Source organism: Copadichromis virginalis, linkage group LG11 (genome assembly GCF_057382275.1).
Source record: "Copadichromis virginalis isolate Kocher_CV1m ecotype Utaka linkage group LG11, C_Virginalis_male_GT1.1, whole genome shotgun sequence".
In the NCBI taxonomy this organism is placed as follows: domain Eukaryota; kingdom Metazoa; phylum Chordata; class Actinopteri; order Cichliformes; family Cichlidae; genus Copadichromis; species Copadichromis virginalis.
This window is the reverse complement of record NC_140628.1, coordinates 21,675,128-21,690,472: the sequence shown is the minus strand read 5'-3', so window position 1 is coordinate 21,690,472 and position 15,345 is coordinate 21,675,128. Positions and strand designations below refer to the sequence as shown.

Sequence of the window (15,345 nt, the reverse complement as noted above, 5' to 3'; positions counted from 1 at the left end):
TATCAACAGCCCCCAACACCCTCCTTTTCCCCACCCTACATAAAAAAAATAAAAAAAAACGAAAAAAAATGAAAAAAACAACAACAAGGCAGTGGTTTTTCAAATCAACATTGTTTACATTTCCAATTACACCTGGAATTTTAAGTGCAATGAAAAGCAATTTTACTTTCACACAAGGAGTAGCTTTATTTTTCTCTGCCCTATTGGTCTCCCACCTAGTTCTTCAACTGCCGTTAAAGCCTCTCGACGAGACTCAAATACCAAAGTAGCAGAGCCTTTAGGTTTTCCACTCTGGTCATACTGCAGTGACACAGATCCAGGTATTATACGATACCCGTAACAAAAATCGTAGATTTCTTCACTTCTGATTTGGAAAGGTAGGTTGAGTAACTGAACACAGGTGGGAGCGTCAAAAGGCTCCACAGGGGAGCGAAAACTGCCACGAACTCCATTGCCCCGGTCTTCTGGAGAACGAGACCGCGCTGCACGAGACTCATAATCAATACTTCCATGGATGCTATCCTGTGCATTAGTTACTGGTATACCCCCATCACGAGGAACCCTGAAGTCAGGATATGAAGTGTCACCAGTGAGATAAGATGCTTCGCTGCTCTTGCCCGAGTACTGCTCCCCTCTCAGCAGTGGCTCTTGCACCACTGGTGGATCAACACCCAACTCCTGCATCTCAGAACGTGTAATGCATTTTAGTATGACTTTTGACCCAAGAAACCGTCGTCCATCGAGAATGAGTGCCCTCATAGCCTCCGTCTCAGATCCAAAGACCACCATAGCTTGTCCAACCCCAGCACCTTCTCGGTCCTGCAGCACACACACATTGTCCTCTGTGATATTAAACCCAAGGAAGAAGTCGATGATCTCAACTTTTCGTACATCGAATGGCAGGTTTCGCACAAACACACATATCTTCTCTGAGTCATAAGGATCACTGGAGTAAGATGCAGGCCCCTCCCGAAACCTTTCAGAGTTTCCAGAAGGCCGGACAGTGGTACCTTGAGGTTTCAGAAGGGCAATCATGTTCTCCCTCGAAACTGGACGGGTATGCACTAGTCGATTGAAAAACTGTCTTTTTTCATGAGCTAAAGCTTCACAATAGTCACGCAAACTCTTGAACAGCACCAGTGCAGATCTTTTTTGTTTCCCATCAGAGTCAATCAAGTGCAGGATCTGGTCATCCCCAAGTTTCGCATTATGAAAGAGACGTTTTATATGTTCTTTTTCCACTGCAAATGACAGATTTTCCAACAAAACACAGTACTCCCCTTCTGAAGGAGCAATGTGCCTCTGAGCCACAGGTGATCGTGACCTTGCACGGTGCTGTGGATCCCTCTGATCGGGAATGGGTGATCTCCCCCTTTGGAAACTGCCACCTATGACAGCTGTTGGCATTCTACCAGTAACCCGATGCCAATCATTCAATGTTGTCGTGGAGATCTCAATATACCTTGCGCCAATGTATTCCCGATCTCTCTTCAACCCTTCCATTGCATCCTCTCTTGTTGCAAATTTGACAAAACCTGTTCCATTGTTTAATCCTTGGCGATTTTTTACTAAAACAACTTCATCAACAACTAAACCACCAAAAAAGTCACAAATTTCCTTTTCAGTGACAGAGAAAGGCAGACCTTTTAGAAACAAAAACACATCATCTGTGTTTGGGGCCCTCTGGAGCAGGGGTGGAGGACTGTCACCCGATCTGCTGGCTGATCTCCTGCCCATCTCTGGCTCCATAGATCTGCGAGGATGTCCAATGTCATCTTCAAGCCGCCTTTTCTGATCCCTCTCCACAATTTTTGTTGTTCTGTCGAGCATATTCTGCATCTCTGCTTTACTACTTAAAAGCAATGTAACAGGTGAGCCTCTAATGACACCACCTGAACGTATCATGGCTCTTCTTGCATCTTCATCTGAAGCAAAGATAATGAAAGCCTCGTCTCGCTCCCCACCAATTATATGCACCCCTCCATCAGGAATTTTGAGGCCAGTGAAGAACCTGCGAATATCCTCAGAACCCGCTGTGACTCTCAGGCCCTGTAAACGGATGACGACCGCCATGCTGAAGCACAAACAACAGCACCTGTAGACAGAAGGATATAGAATAATATTATTGCCAACAGAGCATCTGTAGCTCTGTGCCAATTTCCCGGCATTTCACTGTACCACCATGGAATCTGAAAAGCAATGCACTCTCAGGGGCAGATACACCATTTACACCAATACCCAAAACGGTCAATTTTTTAAAAAAAACACACAAGACTGCCTAATAAGAACTGCAGAGGTTAATCACAAATCCACCTCACATTCTAAAGAGCCAAGCTTCAAAGCACAAAACTAAAGGCCTTTACGTTGAAATCGCAGCAAAATTAAGGAACTAAAACACAGACCATATTAAAACTAAAATTCTGCTCACTATTTAAAATATTTGACTCAAGTTCCCACCAAATTGACTTCACCAAAAACCCAAAGAAACAAACAAAAAAACATCGGTGGCACAGTGTTCACCAGCAAATGAGGGGGGAAAAAATAAAAATAAAACCATACTGGTTTCAATAACCGAGCAAGATTAGTTCTGAAAGATGCCAAGCTGAAAATGAAACCACCTCCCAAAGAAGAAAAATCCTCAATATAGCGAGTCCACTTTCAAGTTTATAAATAATGTCCACTTATTTAGCCAAGTGATCAACTGCAGAACAGCCTCGATGACCAGTCATAAATCCAGCTGTGAAATCTGCGCTTGGTGGGGGGGTAGGGAGTAGTTCTTCATCTGGCACTGTCATCTTACAGAAAAAAATGACAAGATCACGCTTAACAGCAAATAACATCTCCAAACGTTAACCTTTGCTCCATCTGTTCCAGACATGATCAAACGCTGCTCCAAATCAGTCTCAGACTTCACAAGCACATTAAGCTGCACATTTACAACACGTGAAACCCTTCAGTATTGCTTTAGAGCTAGGAGTATACCAGTGTGGTCATAGCTCAAAGCAGCATGTTCATTTGTTTTGGGCAAAGAAGTCCTTACTTGACGTTACTTACAATACCCAAATGTATCAATTATGTACATTTTAGCTTCAAAGCTGTGCAAAACACTCCAATGTTTCAGAAGTTAATAGTTGACTGCTCGTAAAAAGCTAGTTAAAAAAAAATGTTTTATGCTTCAGCCACCACAAAGTCCACCTCAATTCATAATTATAATTAAATGAATTTGGATCTTCTTATAAGCAAACCTAATTAGATGGTGAAAATTCACACTCCTTTGTTCACTCCTTTTTTGTGTTACCAGTTCAATTTCCTGCTTTCAAGCTGGTCAGACAGGTCGAGCTAGACTGTTGTTTCTGATGAACCAAAGCAGGAAAAAAAACCCCAACGAAATCAGGATGTTGTTCTTCTTCAAGGTTTCTTCACTACATTGCAGCCTTGATCCAGCTTCTCCCAATGATTCCAAAACGTGCAGTTTATAGCAGCAATGGCTGTATCAGGTAAAGGAAATAAGTAGCCAGTCACTCATATGGTCCTTATGCAGCAGTACGCTGAAGTCACTGCTCAGTTCAAGATCATTAACCCAAAGTGAAAATTACAGGACCTTTTACCACCAATATCAATGAGAAAACGAACTAACATGGTATCTTGATGAGTCGCCTTCATGCACGGCAGGGAGATCTCAGAATCTTTGCAAACTGACAGTTGCTGTCAACCAGAAATCACCACCCATGCATCACGGGAGGGGGGCACGACCAACGACAGAGCCTTAACTGTTCCAGGTTGGCCATCCACGTAGAGAGAAACCCCCAACATGTACAATAACTTGCTAAATGACTTAAATGTGTCTCCAACGTGCACCTAATCAAAAGCTCAGTGCTCCAAATACATAACAACCACGTCGCCAATACTGAATCGGACATGCCCCCGTTAGCCGCATCGTTGACAAAATATACACGTAAAATACACGCAACCTGCACACATCGTAACCTTGTATGCCAGCTGAGATTAGCTAACGTGGATTGTTCCCCAGGTTGTTTCTGGCACTTCAAACGCCTCTGCCGCTGAAACCAAGAACAAAATGTCGAGCTGAGCTGCACTCGTCTTTGTACCCAGCTAGGCCTGTAGCTTTAGCGTTAGCTCGTTTATCGCCCGAACCCGGCCAGCAGCAATGACGACGTTTTCGTTTTTTAATATTACCACCATACTGTCACATAACCAACGTCAGAACTTACACAAAAGGCAACCAAAGACTCTCGTTAAAATATCGAGAGTAGTGGAGATAATGAGAACAATAAAGCTCGGGTACGTCGCTCTCACGGCACTGTTTCAGGGGAAAATGGCCTTCTTCTTCCTCCTTTTAAATTTTTATTGCCAGTTGACAAACAACTGAATGGTGCATTACCGCCACCAACTGGTATGGAGTGTGGTCTGAAACGCGAAAGTGGGAAAGTGGCCTTCTTCGGCGCCTTTTTTTCTTCTTCCTCAGGCGGCGCGGTCCAAACCGAAGTCAAAGGTGCATGTTGCCGTCTACTGTACCGGCGTGAGAATGCTCAGGCAAAGTTCTAGCAGAGCCTAACCATTAGTTGACTTGCTAATTAACCAGCCTGTATCCTTAACACATTTACAATCTTCTCCAAAGTTACATTCATCTAGAGTTTTTTCCCCCACAATATACAGTTTTATATTGTCTGTGTGTGTGTGTGTGTGTGTGTGTGTGTGTGTGTGTGTGTGTGTGTGTGTGTGTGTGTGTGTGTGTGTGTGTGTGTTAATATTTTCTGCTATGCCTAATGATAATACAAAAAAAAGAAGAACAAATCAAAACAGAGATCCGGCAATCAGATGAAATCTGCCCTTTAGGTATTGTGAGTGCAGTGTACTTTGGTGTAGTCTGCTGCGGGAGCAGCATTGGAGCTGATACCAGCAAACTGATTAAACCGCTCTGCAATTTTTTATGGAAGCCCATTTCCACCACTAAAAAAGGAAGAAAAATAAGTATCCATAACTTGAAATTTCGAGTTATCTTTCTCAAATCTTTGAGTTATTTTCTCAAAATTTTGACTTATGAACTCAAAATTTCAAGTTAGCTCTGCCAAATTTTGAGAAAAGTGAGTCAAAATTTTGCGTTACTTATCTCAAAATTTTGAGTCCATAAGTCGAAATTTCAAGAAAGATAACGCGAAACTTTGAGTTATGGATACTTTTTTTTGTGGCGGAAACGGGCTTCCAAAGACAGCAGATCACTTTCTCTAACAGGCTGATTCAGCTCTGATGGCACAAGGACAGATAAAGGAAATCTTTCATATCACTTGCGATCAACCTCAATAATTTAAAGTATCTGTCAGGCACAGAATCATCTCCTGCATACTATCATAATCAGTAATATTATTATTCATTGCAACTGCTGTACCAAAAGAATTAAAAGAAAGTATGGGATAACAAAAGTATTTCTCTTTCCATCATCACATTAGTGCAGTTCAAATTGTTCCAGTGGATGACAAAAAAACTGAATAGGCAGAACAAAAAGTAATCAATCAAATAGACTATGATAAACAACATCAAATAAATGAAGCATGAAATATGTTTATCAAAGGACCAAGGTCTCTGTTATTGAGATTTTAACCACTGTGTGATGCTCTCTAACAAGGCCTGCCTTTTTGAAATTTTAACTGGTTGTTTGACTCGTAGGAGCCGCAGTGCGCTCCGGGGTTCGCGCCAGCTGTGCACCCATATCATGTGATGCTGAACAGAGAAGCCTCAGAAACAGAGGCACTCGATTAGTGGCTGATACAAATAGAAATTGGCTAAAACACATGCTCAAAAGACTTCGTTGGGGGATCAGACTGTTAGTCTTGTCATTTTAAACACTTCCCGAGGCGCTGCATTCGCTATCATTTGTGTTTTAGAGCTCTCCCACAACTCTTCGCTAACTATGTGAGCGCATTCTGGCTCGTTCGTACCACCATTCACCCATGCTGAAGCTAGGGCGCAGCAGTAGCGGAGCAAGCAATAGTTTTAGACAGGCCTCTATAGTTATTATTTCAAACCTGTCAGTACACCATATTCACCACTACAGATGAGTAGTGACCATTTAAACGGTGGTCGTATTCAAGGTTTTGTTCTTTGAAGGCTGTCTACAAAAAAATAAAATCAATAAAATGCAGAATATCATAACAGGTCTTTGAGGGGAGAAAAAAAAAATACATCACTGAACCCGAAATATTTTTTATTTATTATTTATCTGTATCCTGTATAGACAAGCTTGATCAGCAGATCCTAATTTAATGTTAACAATTCAAAAGCATCCATTTTTATTTTAAAATGACAAAAAGACAGTAAGATGAAATGGAATACACACTATAACAAGTTCAATCAAAAATTGAAATAGAGTATTGCTTTTAGCAGCTAAAACAAGGCTAAATTAAATACATGCAAGCTAACTTTATAGTTAGAATCATAAAGCCACCCCATATCAACAGCCCCCAACACCCTCCTTTTCCCCACCCTACATAAAAAAAATAAAAAAAAACGAAAAAAAATGAAAAAAACAACAACAAGGCAGTGGTTTTTCAAATCAACATTGTTTACATTTCCAATTACACCTGGAATTTTAAGTGCAATGAAAAGCAATTTTACTTTCACACAAGGAGTAGCTTTATTTTTCTCTGCCCTATTGGTCTCCCACCTAGTTCTTCAACTGCCGTTAAAGCCTCTCGACGAGACTCAAATACCAAAGTAGCAGAGCCTTTAGGTTTTCCACTCTGGTCATACTGCAGTGACACAGATCCAGGTATTATACGATACCCGTAACAAAAATCGTAGATTTCTTCACTTCTGATTTGGAAAGGTAGGTTGAGTAACTGAACACAGGTGGGAGCGTCAAAAGGCTCCACAGGGGAGCGAAAACTGCCACGAACTCCATTGCCCCGGTCTTCTGGAGAACGAGACCGCGCTGCACGAGACTCATAATCAATACTTCCATGGATGCTATCCTGTGCATTAGTTACTGGTATACCCCCATCACGAGGAACCCTGAAGTCAGGATATGAAGTGTCACCAGTGAGATAAGATGCTTCGCTGCTCTTGCCCGAGTACTGCTCCCCTCTCAGCAGTGGCTCTTGCACCACTGGTGGATCAACACCCAACTCCTGCATCTCAGAACGTGTAATGCATTTTAGTATGACTTTTGACCCAAGAAACCGTCGTCCATCGAGAATGAGTGCCCTCATAGCCTCCGTCTCAGATCCAAAGACCACCATAGCTTGTCCAACCCCAGCACCTTCTCGGTCCTGCAGCACACACACATTGTCCTCTGTGATATTAAACCCAAGGAAGAAGTCGATGATCTCAACTTTTCGTACATCGAATGGCAGGTTTCGCACAAACACACATATCTTCTCTGAGTCATAAGGATCACTGGAGTAAGATGCAGGCCCCTCCCGAAACCTTTCAGAGTTTCCAGAAGGCCGGACAGTGGTACCTTGAGGTTTCAGAAGGGCAATCATGTTCTCCCTCGAAACTGGACGGGTATGCACTAGTCGATTGAAAAACTGTCTTTTTTCATGAGCTAAAGCTTCACAATAGTCACGCAAACTCTTGAACAGCACCAGTGCAGATCTTTTTTGTTTCCCGTCAGAGTCAATCAAGTGCAGGATCTGGTCATCCCCAAGTTTCGCATTATGAAAGAGACGTTTTATATGTTCTTTTTCCACTGCAAATGACAGATTTTCCAACAAAACACAGTACTCCCCTTCTGAAGGAGCAATGTGCCTCTGAGCCACAGGTGATCGTGACCTTACACGGTGCTGTGGATCCCTCTGATCGGGAATGGGTGATCTCCCCCTTTGGAAACTGCCACCTATGACAGCTGTTGGCATTCTACCAGTAACCCGATGCCAATCATTCAATGTTGTCGTGGAGATCTCAATATACCTTGCGCCAATGTATTCCCGATCTCTCTTCAACCCTTCCATTGCATCCTCTCTTGTTGCAAATTTGACAAAACCTGTTCCATTGTTTAATCCTTGGCGATTTTTTACTAAAACAACTTCATCAACAACTAAACCACCAAAAAAAATCACAAATTTCCTTTTCAGTGACAGAGAAAGGCAGACCTTTTAGAAACAAAAACACATCATCTGTGTTTGGGGCCCTCTGGAGCAGGGGTGGAGGACTGTCACCCGATCTGCTGGCTGATCTCCTGCCCATCTCTGGCTCCATAGATCTGCGAGGATGTCCAATGTCATCTTCAAGCCGCCTTTTCTGATTCCTCTCCACAATTTTTGTTGTTCTTTCGAGCATATTCTGAAACTCTGCTTTACTACTTAACAGGAATGTAACAGGTGAGCCTCTAATGACACCACCTGAATGTATCATGGCTCTTCTTGCATCTTCATCTGAAGCAAAGATAATGAAAGCCTCGTCTCGCTCCCCACCAATTATATGCACCCCTCCATCAGGAATTTTGAGGCCAGTGAAGAACCTGCGAATATCCTCAGAACCCGCTGTGACTCTCAGGCCCTGTAAACGGATGACGACCGCCATGCTGAAGCACAAACAACAGCACCTGTAGACAGAAGGATATAGAATAATATTATTGCCAACAGAGCATCTGTAGCTCTGTGCCAATTTCCCGGCATTTCACTGTACCACCATGGAATCTGAAAAGCAATGCACTCTCAGGGGCAGATACACCATTTACACCAATACCCAAAACGGTCAATTTTTTAAAAAAAACACACAAGACTGCCTAATAAGAACTGCAGAGGTTAATCACAAATCCACCTCACATTCTAAAGAGCCAAGCTTCAAAGCACAAAACTAAAGGCCTTTACGTTGAAATCGCAGCAAAATTAAGGAACTAAAACACAGACCATATTAAAACTAAAATTCTGCTCACTATTTAAAATATTTGACTCAAGTTCCCACCAAATTGACTTCACCAAAAACCCAAAGAAACAAACAAAAAAACATCGGTGGCACAGTGTTCACCAGCAAATGAGGGGGGAAAAAATAAAAATAAAACCATACTGGTTTCAATAACCGAGCAAGATTAGTTCTGAAAGATGCCAAGCTGAAAATGAAACCACCTCCCAAAGAAGAAAAATCCTCAATATAGCGAGTCCACTTTCAAGTTTATAAATAATGTCCACTTATTTAGCCAAGTGATCAACTGCAGAACAGCCTCGATGACCAGTCATAAATCCAGCTGTGAAATCTGCGCTTGGTGGGGGGGTAGGGAGTAGTTCTTCATCTGGCACTGTCATCTTACAGAAAAAAATGACAAGATCACGCTTAACAGCAGATAACATCTCCAACCGTTAACCTTTGCTCCATCTGTTCCAGACATGATCAAACGCTGCTCCAAATCAGTCTCAGACTTCACAAGAACATTAAGCTTAGGGCTGCTCAATTAATCGAATTTTAATCAGATTACGATCTGGGCTTTCAACGATCATTAAAAATGACTGAGCCGATTATTAGCCCCTCCCTCGTGCTTTACTCTCGCGCTGCTCCGTGTGGCGAATCCAGCGCACCTCTCTGCATTTCTAACACGTGTCACAACAATTAAGAGCAGCCAGTGTTGCCAATTTAGCGACTTTGTCGCTATATTTAGCGAGTTTTCAGACCCCCTTAGCGACTTTTTTTCTAAAAAGCGACTAGCGACAAATCTGGCGACTTTTCTGGTATTATTGGAGACTTATTTATGACGACTTTTTGACGTGAAAACGCGCATCGCTCTTACTCTCAACAAGCAGCGGGTGCTGCCGTGGGCACCTCACCCGTGCCAAAGCTCTCCCAGGCGGAGGATAGTCCTCCCCCGCTGTTATCAGGGCAGGAGATGTTCACACCCATGCGTCCAAAGGACAAATGAATCGCGCATGAGTGAAGCCGCTGCTCCCGCACTGACTGTAACGCAGTCAATTCTTCTTTTACTGTTATGCTGTTTTGTGGATCACAAAGTTTAAAACTACTTATAAACAAACACTTTCACACACAAAGTAACTCCACCAGAGCGCCAATTTCGGGTCACTTTTGCCAGTCCAGGCCCGGATAAAGGAGCAGGGTTGGAACTGTGACATTAAAAACAATAATTGTTAAAAGAAATTTAATTTGTAGTTCTAAATAAATTCTAACTGCATTTAGGACGTTTTTTACTCACTTTATGTCTCTTCCACGATGTTATTTCTCTCTCCAACAACGTAGGTTACAATTACATTAGCATGACCAATTCTACAAATTAAGCGATGACGTCATTTGGCGACTTCTAGCGACTTTTAGGACAACCAATAGCGATTTTACTTACTGAGGAGTTGGCAACACTGAGAGCAGCGGTTCCCAACCTTTTTTGCGCCACGGACCGGTTTATGCCCGACAATATTTTCATGGACCGGCCTTTAAGGTGTCGCGGATAAATACAACAAAATAAAACTAGTACCGGTACCGAAAAAAAGAACATTTATTCATAACACACGTGAAAAGACCAAGGAAAACTGAGTAAACGATAAAAACGATAACAAAATAACGCTGAAAACCGATAAAAACCCTGAAAACTATACATTTCACACCTGAGCCTCAACTCTCGCGGCTCGGTACCAAACGACTAACGGACCGGTACCGGTCCGAGGCCCGGGGGTTGGGGACCGCTGATTAAGAGGACCCGAGGGAAGCTCGGAAAGCTAAGCAGAAGTTATTTGGAGAGGAGAGTGACTGCTGTTGGTTTAAAAGAGAGGTAAAAAAAAAAAAACTTCAGTGGTGTGGAAACATTATGGGTTCGCGGAGTCAGACGTGGATCAAGTAGACATAGTGTGTAAACTTTGCTACAGTGTCGTAGCTGCACCACAGAGCAACACTGCAAAGTTCAGTGAACAGATGTTTACATTTTTCATTTGTTTTTTATATTGCAAACATTTGCACAGTTATCCGTATTTGCACACTATTTTATGACAATCTTTAAAGTCATTATTCAATACATTGTTATTGTTAAATAAATATCGTCAAATAATCGAGATCTCAATTAATAAAAAATAATCGTGATTATCATTTTTGCCATAATCGAGCAGCCCTAATTAAGCTGCACATTTACAACACGTGAAACCCTTCAGTATTGCTTTAGAGCTAAAAGTATACCAGTGTGGGCATAGCTCAAAGCAGCATTTTCATTTGTTTTGGGCAAAGAAGTCCTTACTTGACGTTACTTACAATACCCAAATGTATCAATTATGTACATTTTAGCTTCAAAGCTGTGCAAAACACTCCAATGTTTCAGAAGTTAATAACTGACTGCTCATAAAAAGCTAGTTAAAAAAAATGTTTTATGCTTCAGCCACCACAAAGTCCACCTCAATTCATAATTAAATGAATTTGGATCTTCTTATAAGCAAACCTAATTAGATGGTGAAAATTCACACTCCTTTGTTCACTCCTTTTTTTGTGTTACCAGTTCAGATTTCCTGCTTTCAAGCTGGTCGGACAGGTCGAGCTAGACTGTTGTTTCTGATGAAGCAAAGCAGGAAAGAAAAAGACCTCAAAGAAATCAGGATGTTGTTCTTCTTCAAGGTTTCTTCACTACATTGCCGCCTTGATCCAGCTTCTCCCAATGATTCCAAAACGTGCAGTTTATAGCAGCAATGGCTGTATCAGGTAAAGGAAATAAGTAAGACTTTGAGCCAGTCGCTCATACAGGGAGTGCAGAATTATTAGGCAAGTTGTATTTTTGAGGAATAATTTTATTATTGAACAACAACCATGTTCTCAATGAACCCAAAAAACTCATTAATATCAAAGCTGAATGTTCTTGGAAGTAGTTTTTAGTTTGTTTTTAGTTTTAGCTATTTTAGGGGGATATCTGTGTCTGCAGGTGACTATTACTGTGCATAATTATTAGGCAACTTAACAAAAAACAAATATATACCCATTTCAATTATTTTTACCAGTGAAACCAATATAACATCTCCACATTCACAAATATACATTTCTGACATTCAAAAACAAAACAAAAACAAATCAGTGACCAATATAGCCACCTTTCTTTGCAAGGACACTCAAAAGCCTGCCATCCATGGATTCTGTCAGTGTTTTGATCTGTTCACCATCAACATTGCGTGCAGCAGCAACCACAGCCTCCCAGACACTGTTCAGAGAGGTGTACTGTTTTCCCTCCTTGTAAATCTCACATTTGATGATGGACCACAGGTTCTCAATGGGGTTCAGATCAGGTGAACAAGGAGGCCATGTCATTAGTTTTTCTTCTTTTATACCCTTTCTTGCCAGCCACGCTGTGGAGTACTTGGACGCGTGTGATGGAGCATTGTCCTGCATGAAAATCATGTTTTTCTTGAAGGATGCAGACTTCTTCCTGTACCACTGCTCGAAGAAGGTGTCTTCCAGAAACTGGCAGTAGGACTGGGAGTTGAGCTTGACTCCATCCTCAACCCGAAAAGGCCCCACAAGCTCATCTTTGATGATACCAGCCCAAACCAGTACTCCACCTCCACCTTGCTGGCGTCTGAGTCGGACTGGAGCTCTCTGCCCTTTACCAGTCCAGCCATGGGACCATCCATCTGGCCCATCAAGACTCACTCTCATTACATCAGTCCATAAAACCTTAGAAAAATCAGTCTCAAGATATTTCTTGGCCCAGTCTTGACGTTTCAGCTTGTGTGTCTTGTTCAGTGGTGGTCGTCTTTCAGCCTTTCTTACCTTGGCCATGTCTCTGAGTATTGCACACCTTGTGCTTTTGGGCACTCCAGTGATGTTGCAGCTCTGAAATATGGCCAAACTGGTGGCAAGTGGCATGTTGGCAGCTGCACGCTTGACTTTTCTCAGTTCATGGGCAGTTATTTTGCGCCTTGGTTTTTCCGCACGCTTCTTGCGACCCTGTTGACTATTTTGAATGAAACGCTTGATTGTTCGATGATCACGCTTCAGAAGCTTTGCAATTTTGAGACTGCTGCATCCCTCTGCAAGATATCTCACTATTTTTGACTTTTCTGAGCCTGTCAAGTCCTTCTGTTGACCCATTTTGCCAAAGGAAAGGACGTTGCCTACTTCTTCAGTCAAGTTTAACGGCAGCTTGCATCCAAAACTGTTGCATTACTGCCATCTCCTGGCTGTCAACCGTCCGTCACTAGGACGTTGCCTAATAATTATGCACACCTGATATAGGGTGTTGATGTCATTAGACCACACCCCTTCTCATTACAGAGATGCACATCACCTAATATGCTTAATTGGTAGTAGTTTTTCGAGCCTATACAGCTTGGAGTAAGACAACATGCATTAAGAGGATGATGTGGACAAAATACTCATTTGCCTAATAATTCTGCACTCCCTGTATGGTCCTTATGCAGGAGCACGCTGAAGTCACTGCTCAGTTCAAGATCATTAACCCAAAGTGAAAATTACAGGACCTTTTACCACCAATATCAATGAGAAAACGAACTAACATGGTATCTTGATGAGTCGCCTTCATGCACGGCAGGGAGATCTCAGAATCTTTGCAAACTGACAGTTGCTGTCAACCAGAAATCACCACCCATGCATCACGGGAGGGGGGCACGACCAACGACAGAGCCTTAACTGTTCCAGGTTGGCCATCCACGTAGAGAGAAACCCCCAACATGTACAATAACTTGCTAAATGACTTAAATGTGTCTCCAACGTGCACCTAATCAAAAGCTCAGTGCTCCAAATACATAACAACCACGTCGCCAATACTGAATCGGACATGCCCCCGTTAGCCGCATCGTTGACAAAATATACACGTAAAATACACGCAACCTGCACACATCGTAACCTTGTATGCCAGCTGAGATTAGCTAACGTGGATTGTTCCCCAGGTTGTTTCTGGCACTTCAAACGCCTCTGCCGCTGAAACCAAGAACAAAATGTCGAGCTGAGCTGCACTCGTCTTTGTACCCAGCTAGGCCTGTAGCTTTAGCGTTAGCTCGTTTATCGCCCGAACCCGGCCAGCAGCAATGACGACGTTTTCGTTTTTTAATATTACCACCATACTGTCACATAACCAACGTCAGAACTTACACAAAAGGCAACCAAAGACTCTCGTTAAAATATCGAGAGTAGTGGAGATAATGAGAACAATAAAGCTCGGGTACGTCGCTCTCACGGCACTGTTTCAGGGGAAAATGGCCTTCTTCTTCCTCCTTTTAAATTTTTATTGCCAGTTGACAAACAACTGAATGGTGCATTACCGCCACCAACTGGTATGGAGTGTGGTCTGAAACGCGAAAGTGGGAAAGTGGCCTTCTTCGGCGCCTTTTTTTCTTCTTCCTCAGGCGGCGCGGTCCAAACCGAAGTCAAAGGTGCATGTTGCCGTCTACTGTACCGGCGTGAGAATGCTCAGGCAAAGTTCTAGCAGAGCCTAACCATTAGTTGACTTGCTAATTAACCAGCCTGTATCCTTAACACATTTACAATCTTCTCCAAAGTTACATTCATCTAGAGTTTTTTCCCCCACAATATACAGTTTTATATTGTCTGTGTGTGTGTGTGTGTGTGTGTGTGTGTGTGTGTGTGTGTGTGTGTGTGTGTGTGTGTGTGTAAGATAAGAGATAAGATAAGATAGAACTTTACTAATCCCTCGGGTGGGTTCCTCTGGGAAATTCGACTTCCAAAAAGCACAGCAACGACCGAAGTTACAGTTACAGAATTGTTATATATATATATATATACACACACACACACACACACACACACACACACACACACACACACACACACACACACACACACACATATATAAATACAGAGACAGATATAAATAAAATATACAAAGGGGATAAATAGAATAAATAGGAATAAAAAATAAAAAATACAAGTGAATTGCACATTTCAAGTATTGAGTCTATTGCACTGTTGACTATTTACAAAAAGTATTGCACAAGGTATTGTACAGTGAGGTGAAGAGGCACTACAGCTTAGTTGTTCCCCCCTCCTTTGTCCTCCTGTTTCCCCTCCCTCTCCCCTCCAGAGAGGAGTTAAACAGTTTGATGGCGTGTGGGACAAAGGAGTTTTTAAGTCTGTTAGTTCTTGTCTTGGGGAGAAGCAACCTGTCACTGAACAGACTCTTCTGATTGTTTATGGCCGTGTGCAGAGGATGCCCAGCATTGTTCATAATGTCCATCAGTTTCTTTAATGTCCTTTTCTCTGCCACTGTCACCAGAGTGTCCAGCTTCATGCCGACCACAGAGCTAGCCCTCCTTATCAGTTTCTCCAGCCTGGATGAGTCCTTCTTTGCTGTGCTGCTCCCCCAGCACACCACAGCATAGAAAAGTACTCCAGCAACCACCGACTGGTAAAACATCCTCAGGAGCTTCCTGCAGATGT

The 15,345-nt window shown here is 42.5% G+C and overlaps 1 protein-coding gene and 1 pseudogene across 4 annotated transcripts; both read right to left on the bottom strand.

Moving 5' to 3' along the window:
• Positions 1-92: 92 nt before the first annotated feature.
• LOC146698527 (RNA-binding protein 12B-like) lies at positions 93-4,355 on the bottom strand. 3 transcript variants are annotated; one of them, XM_085473681.1, is made up of 2 exons: positions 4,233-4,355; positions 93-2,095 (listed from the first exon to the last, which is right to left on the bottom strand). In XM_085473681.1, the coding sequence occupies exon 2, from the start codon at positions 2,071-2,073 to the stop codon at positions 169-171; it is 1,905 nt and encodes a 634-aa protein (XP_085329807.1). In that variant the 5' UTR covers positions 2,074-2,095; positions 4,233-4,355; the 3' UTR covers positions 93-168. The 3 variants fall into 3 exon arrangements, with proteins under 3 accessions (XP_085329807.1, XP_085329805.1, XP_085329806.1); XM_085473679.1 differs by having other exon boundaries at positions 3,246-4,300; XM_085473680.1 differs by having other exon boundaries at positions 93-3,532; positions 3,602-4,300.
• Positions 4,356-6,559: 2,204 nt separating this feature from the next.
• On the bottom strand, positions 6,560-14,162 carry LOC146698526 (RNA-binding protein 12B-like; annotated as a pseudogene). Its single transcript, XR_014923034.1, has 2 exons — positions 14,041-14,162; positions 6,560-8,563 (listed from the first exon to the last, which is right to left on the bottom strand). The product of XR_014923034.1 is annotated as an RNA-binding protein 12B-like (transcript).
• Positions 14,163-15,345: the final 1,183 nt, after the last annotated feature.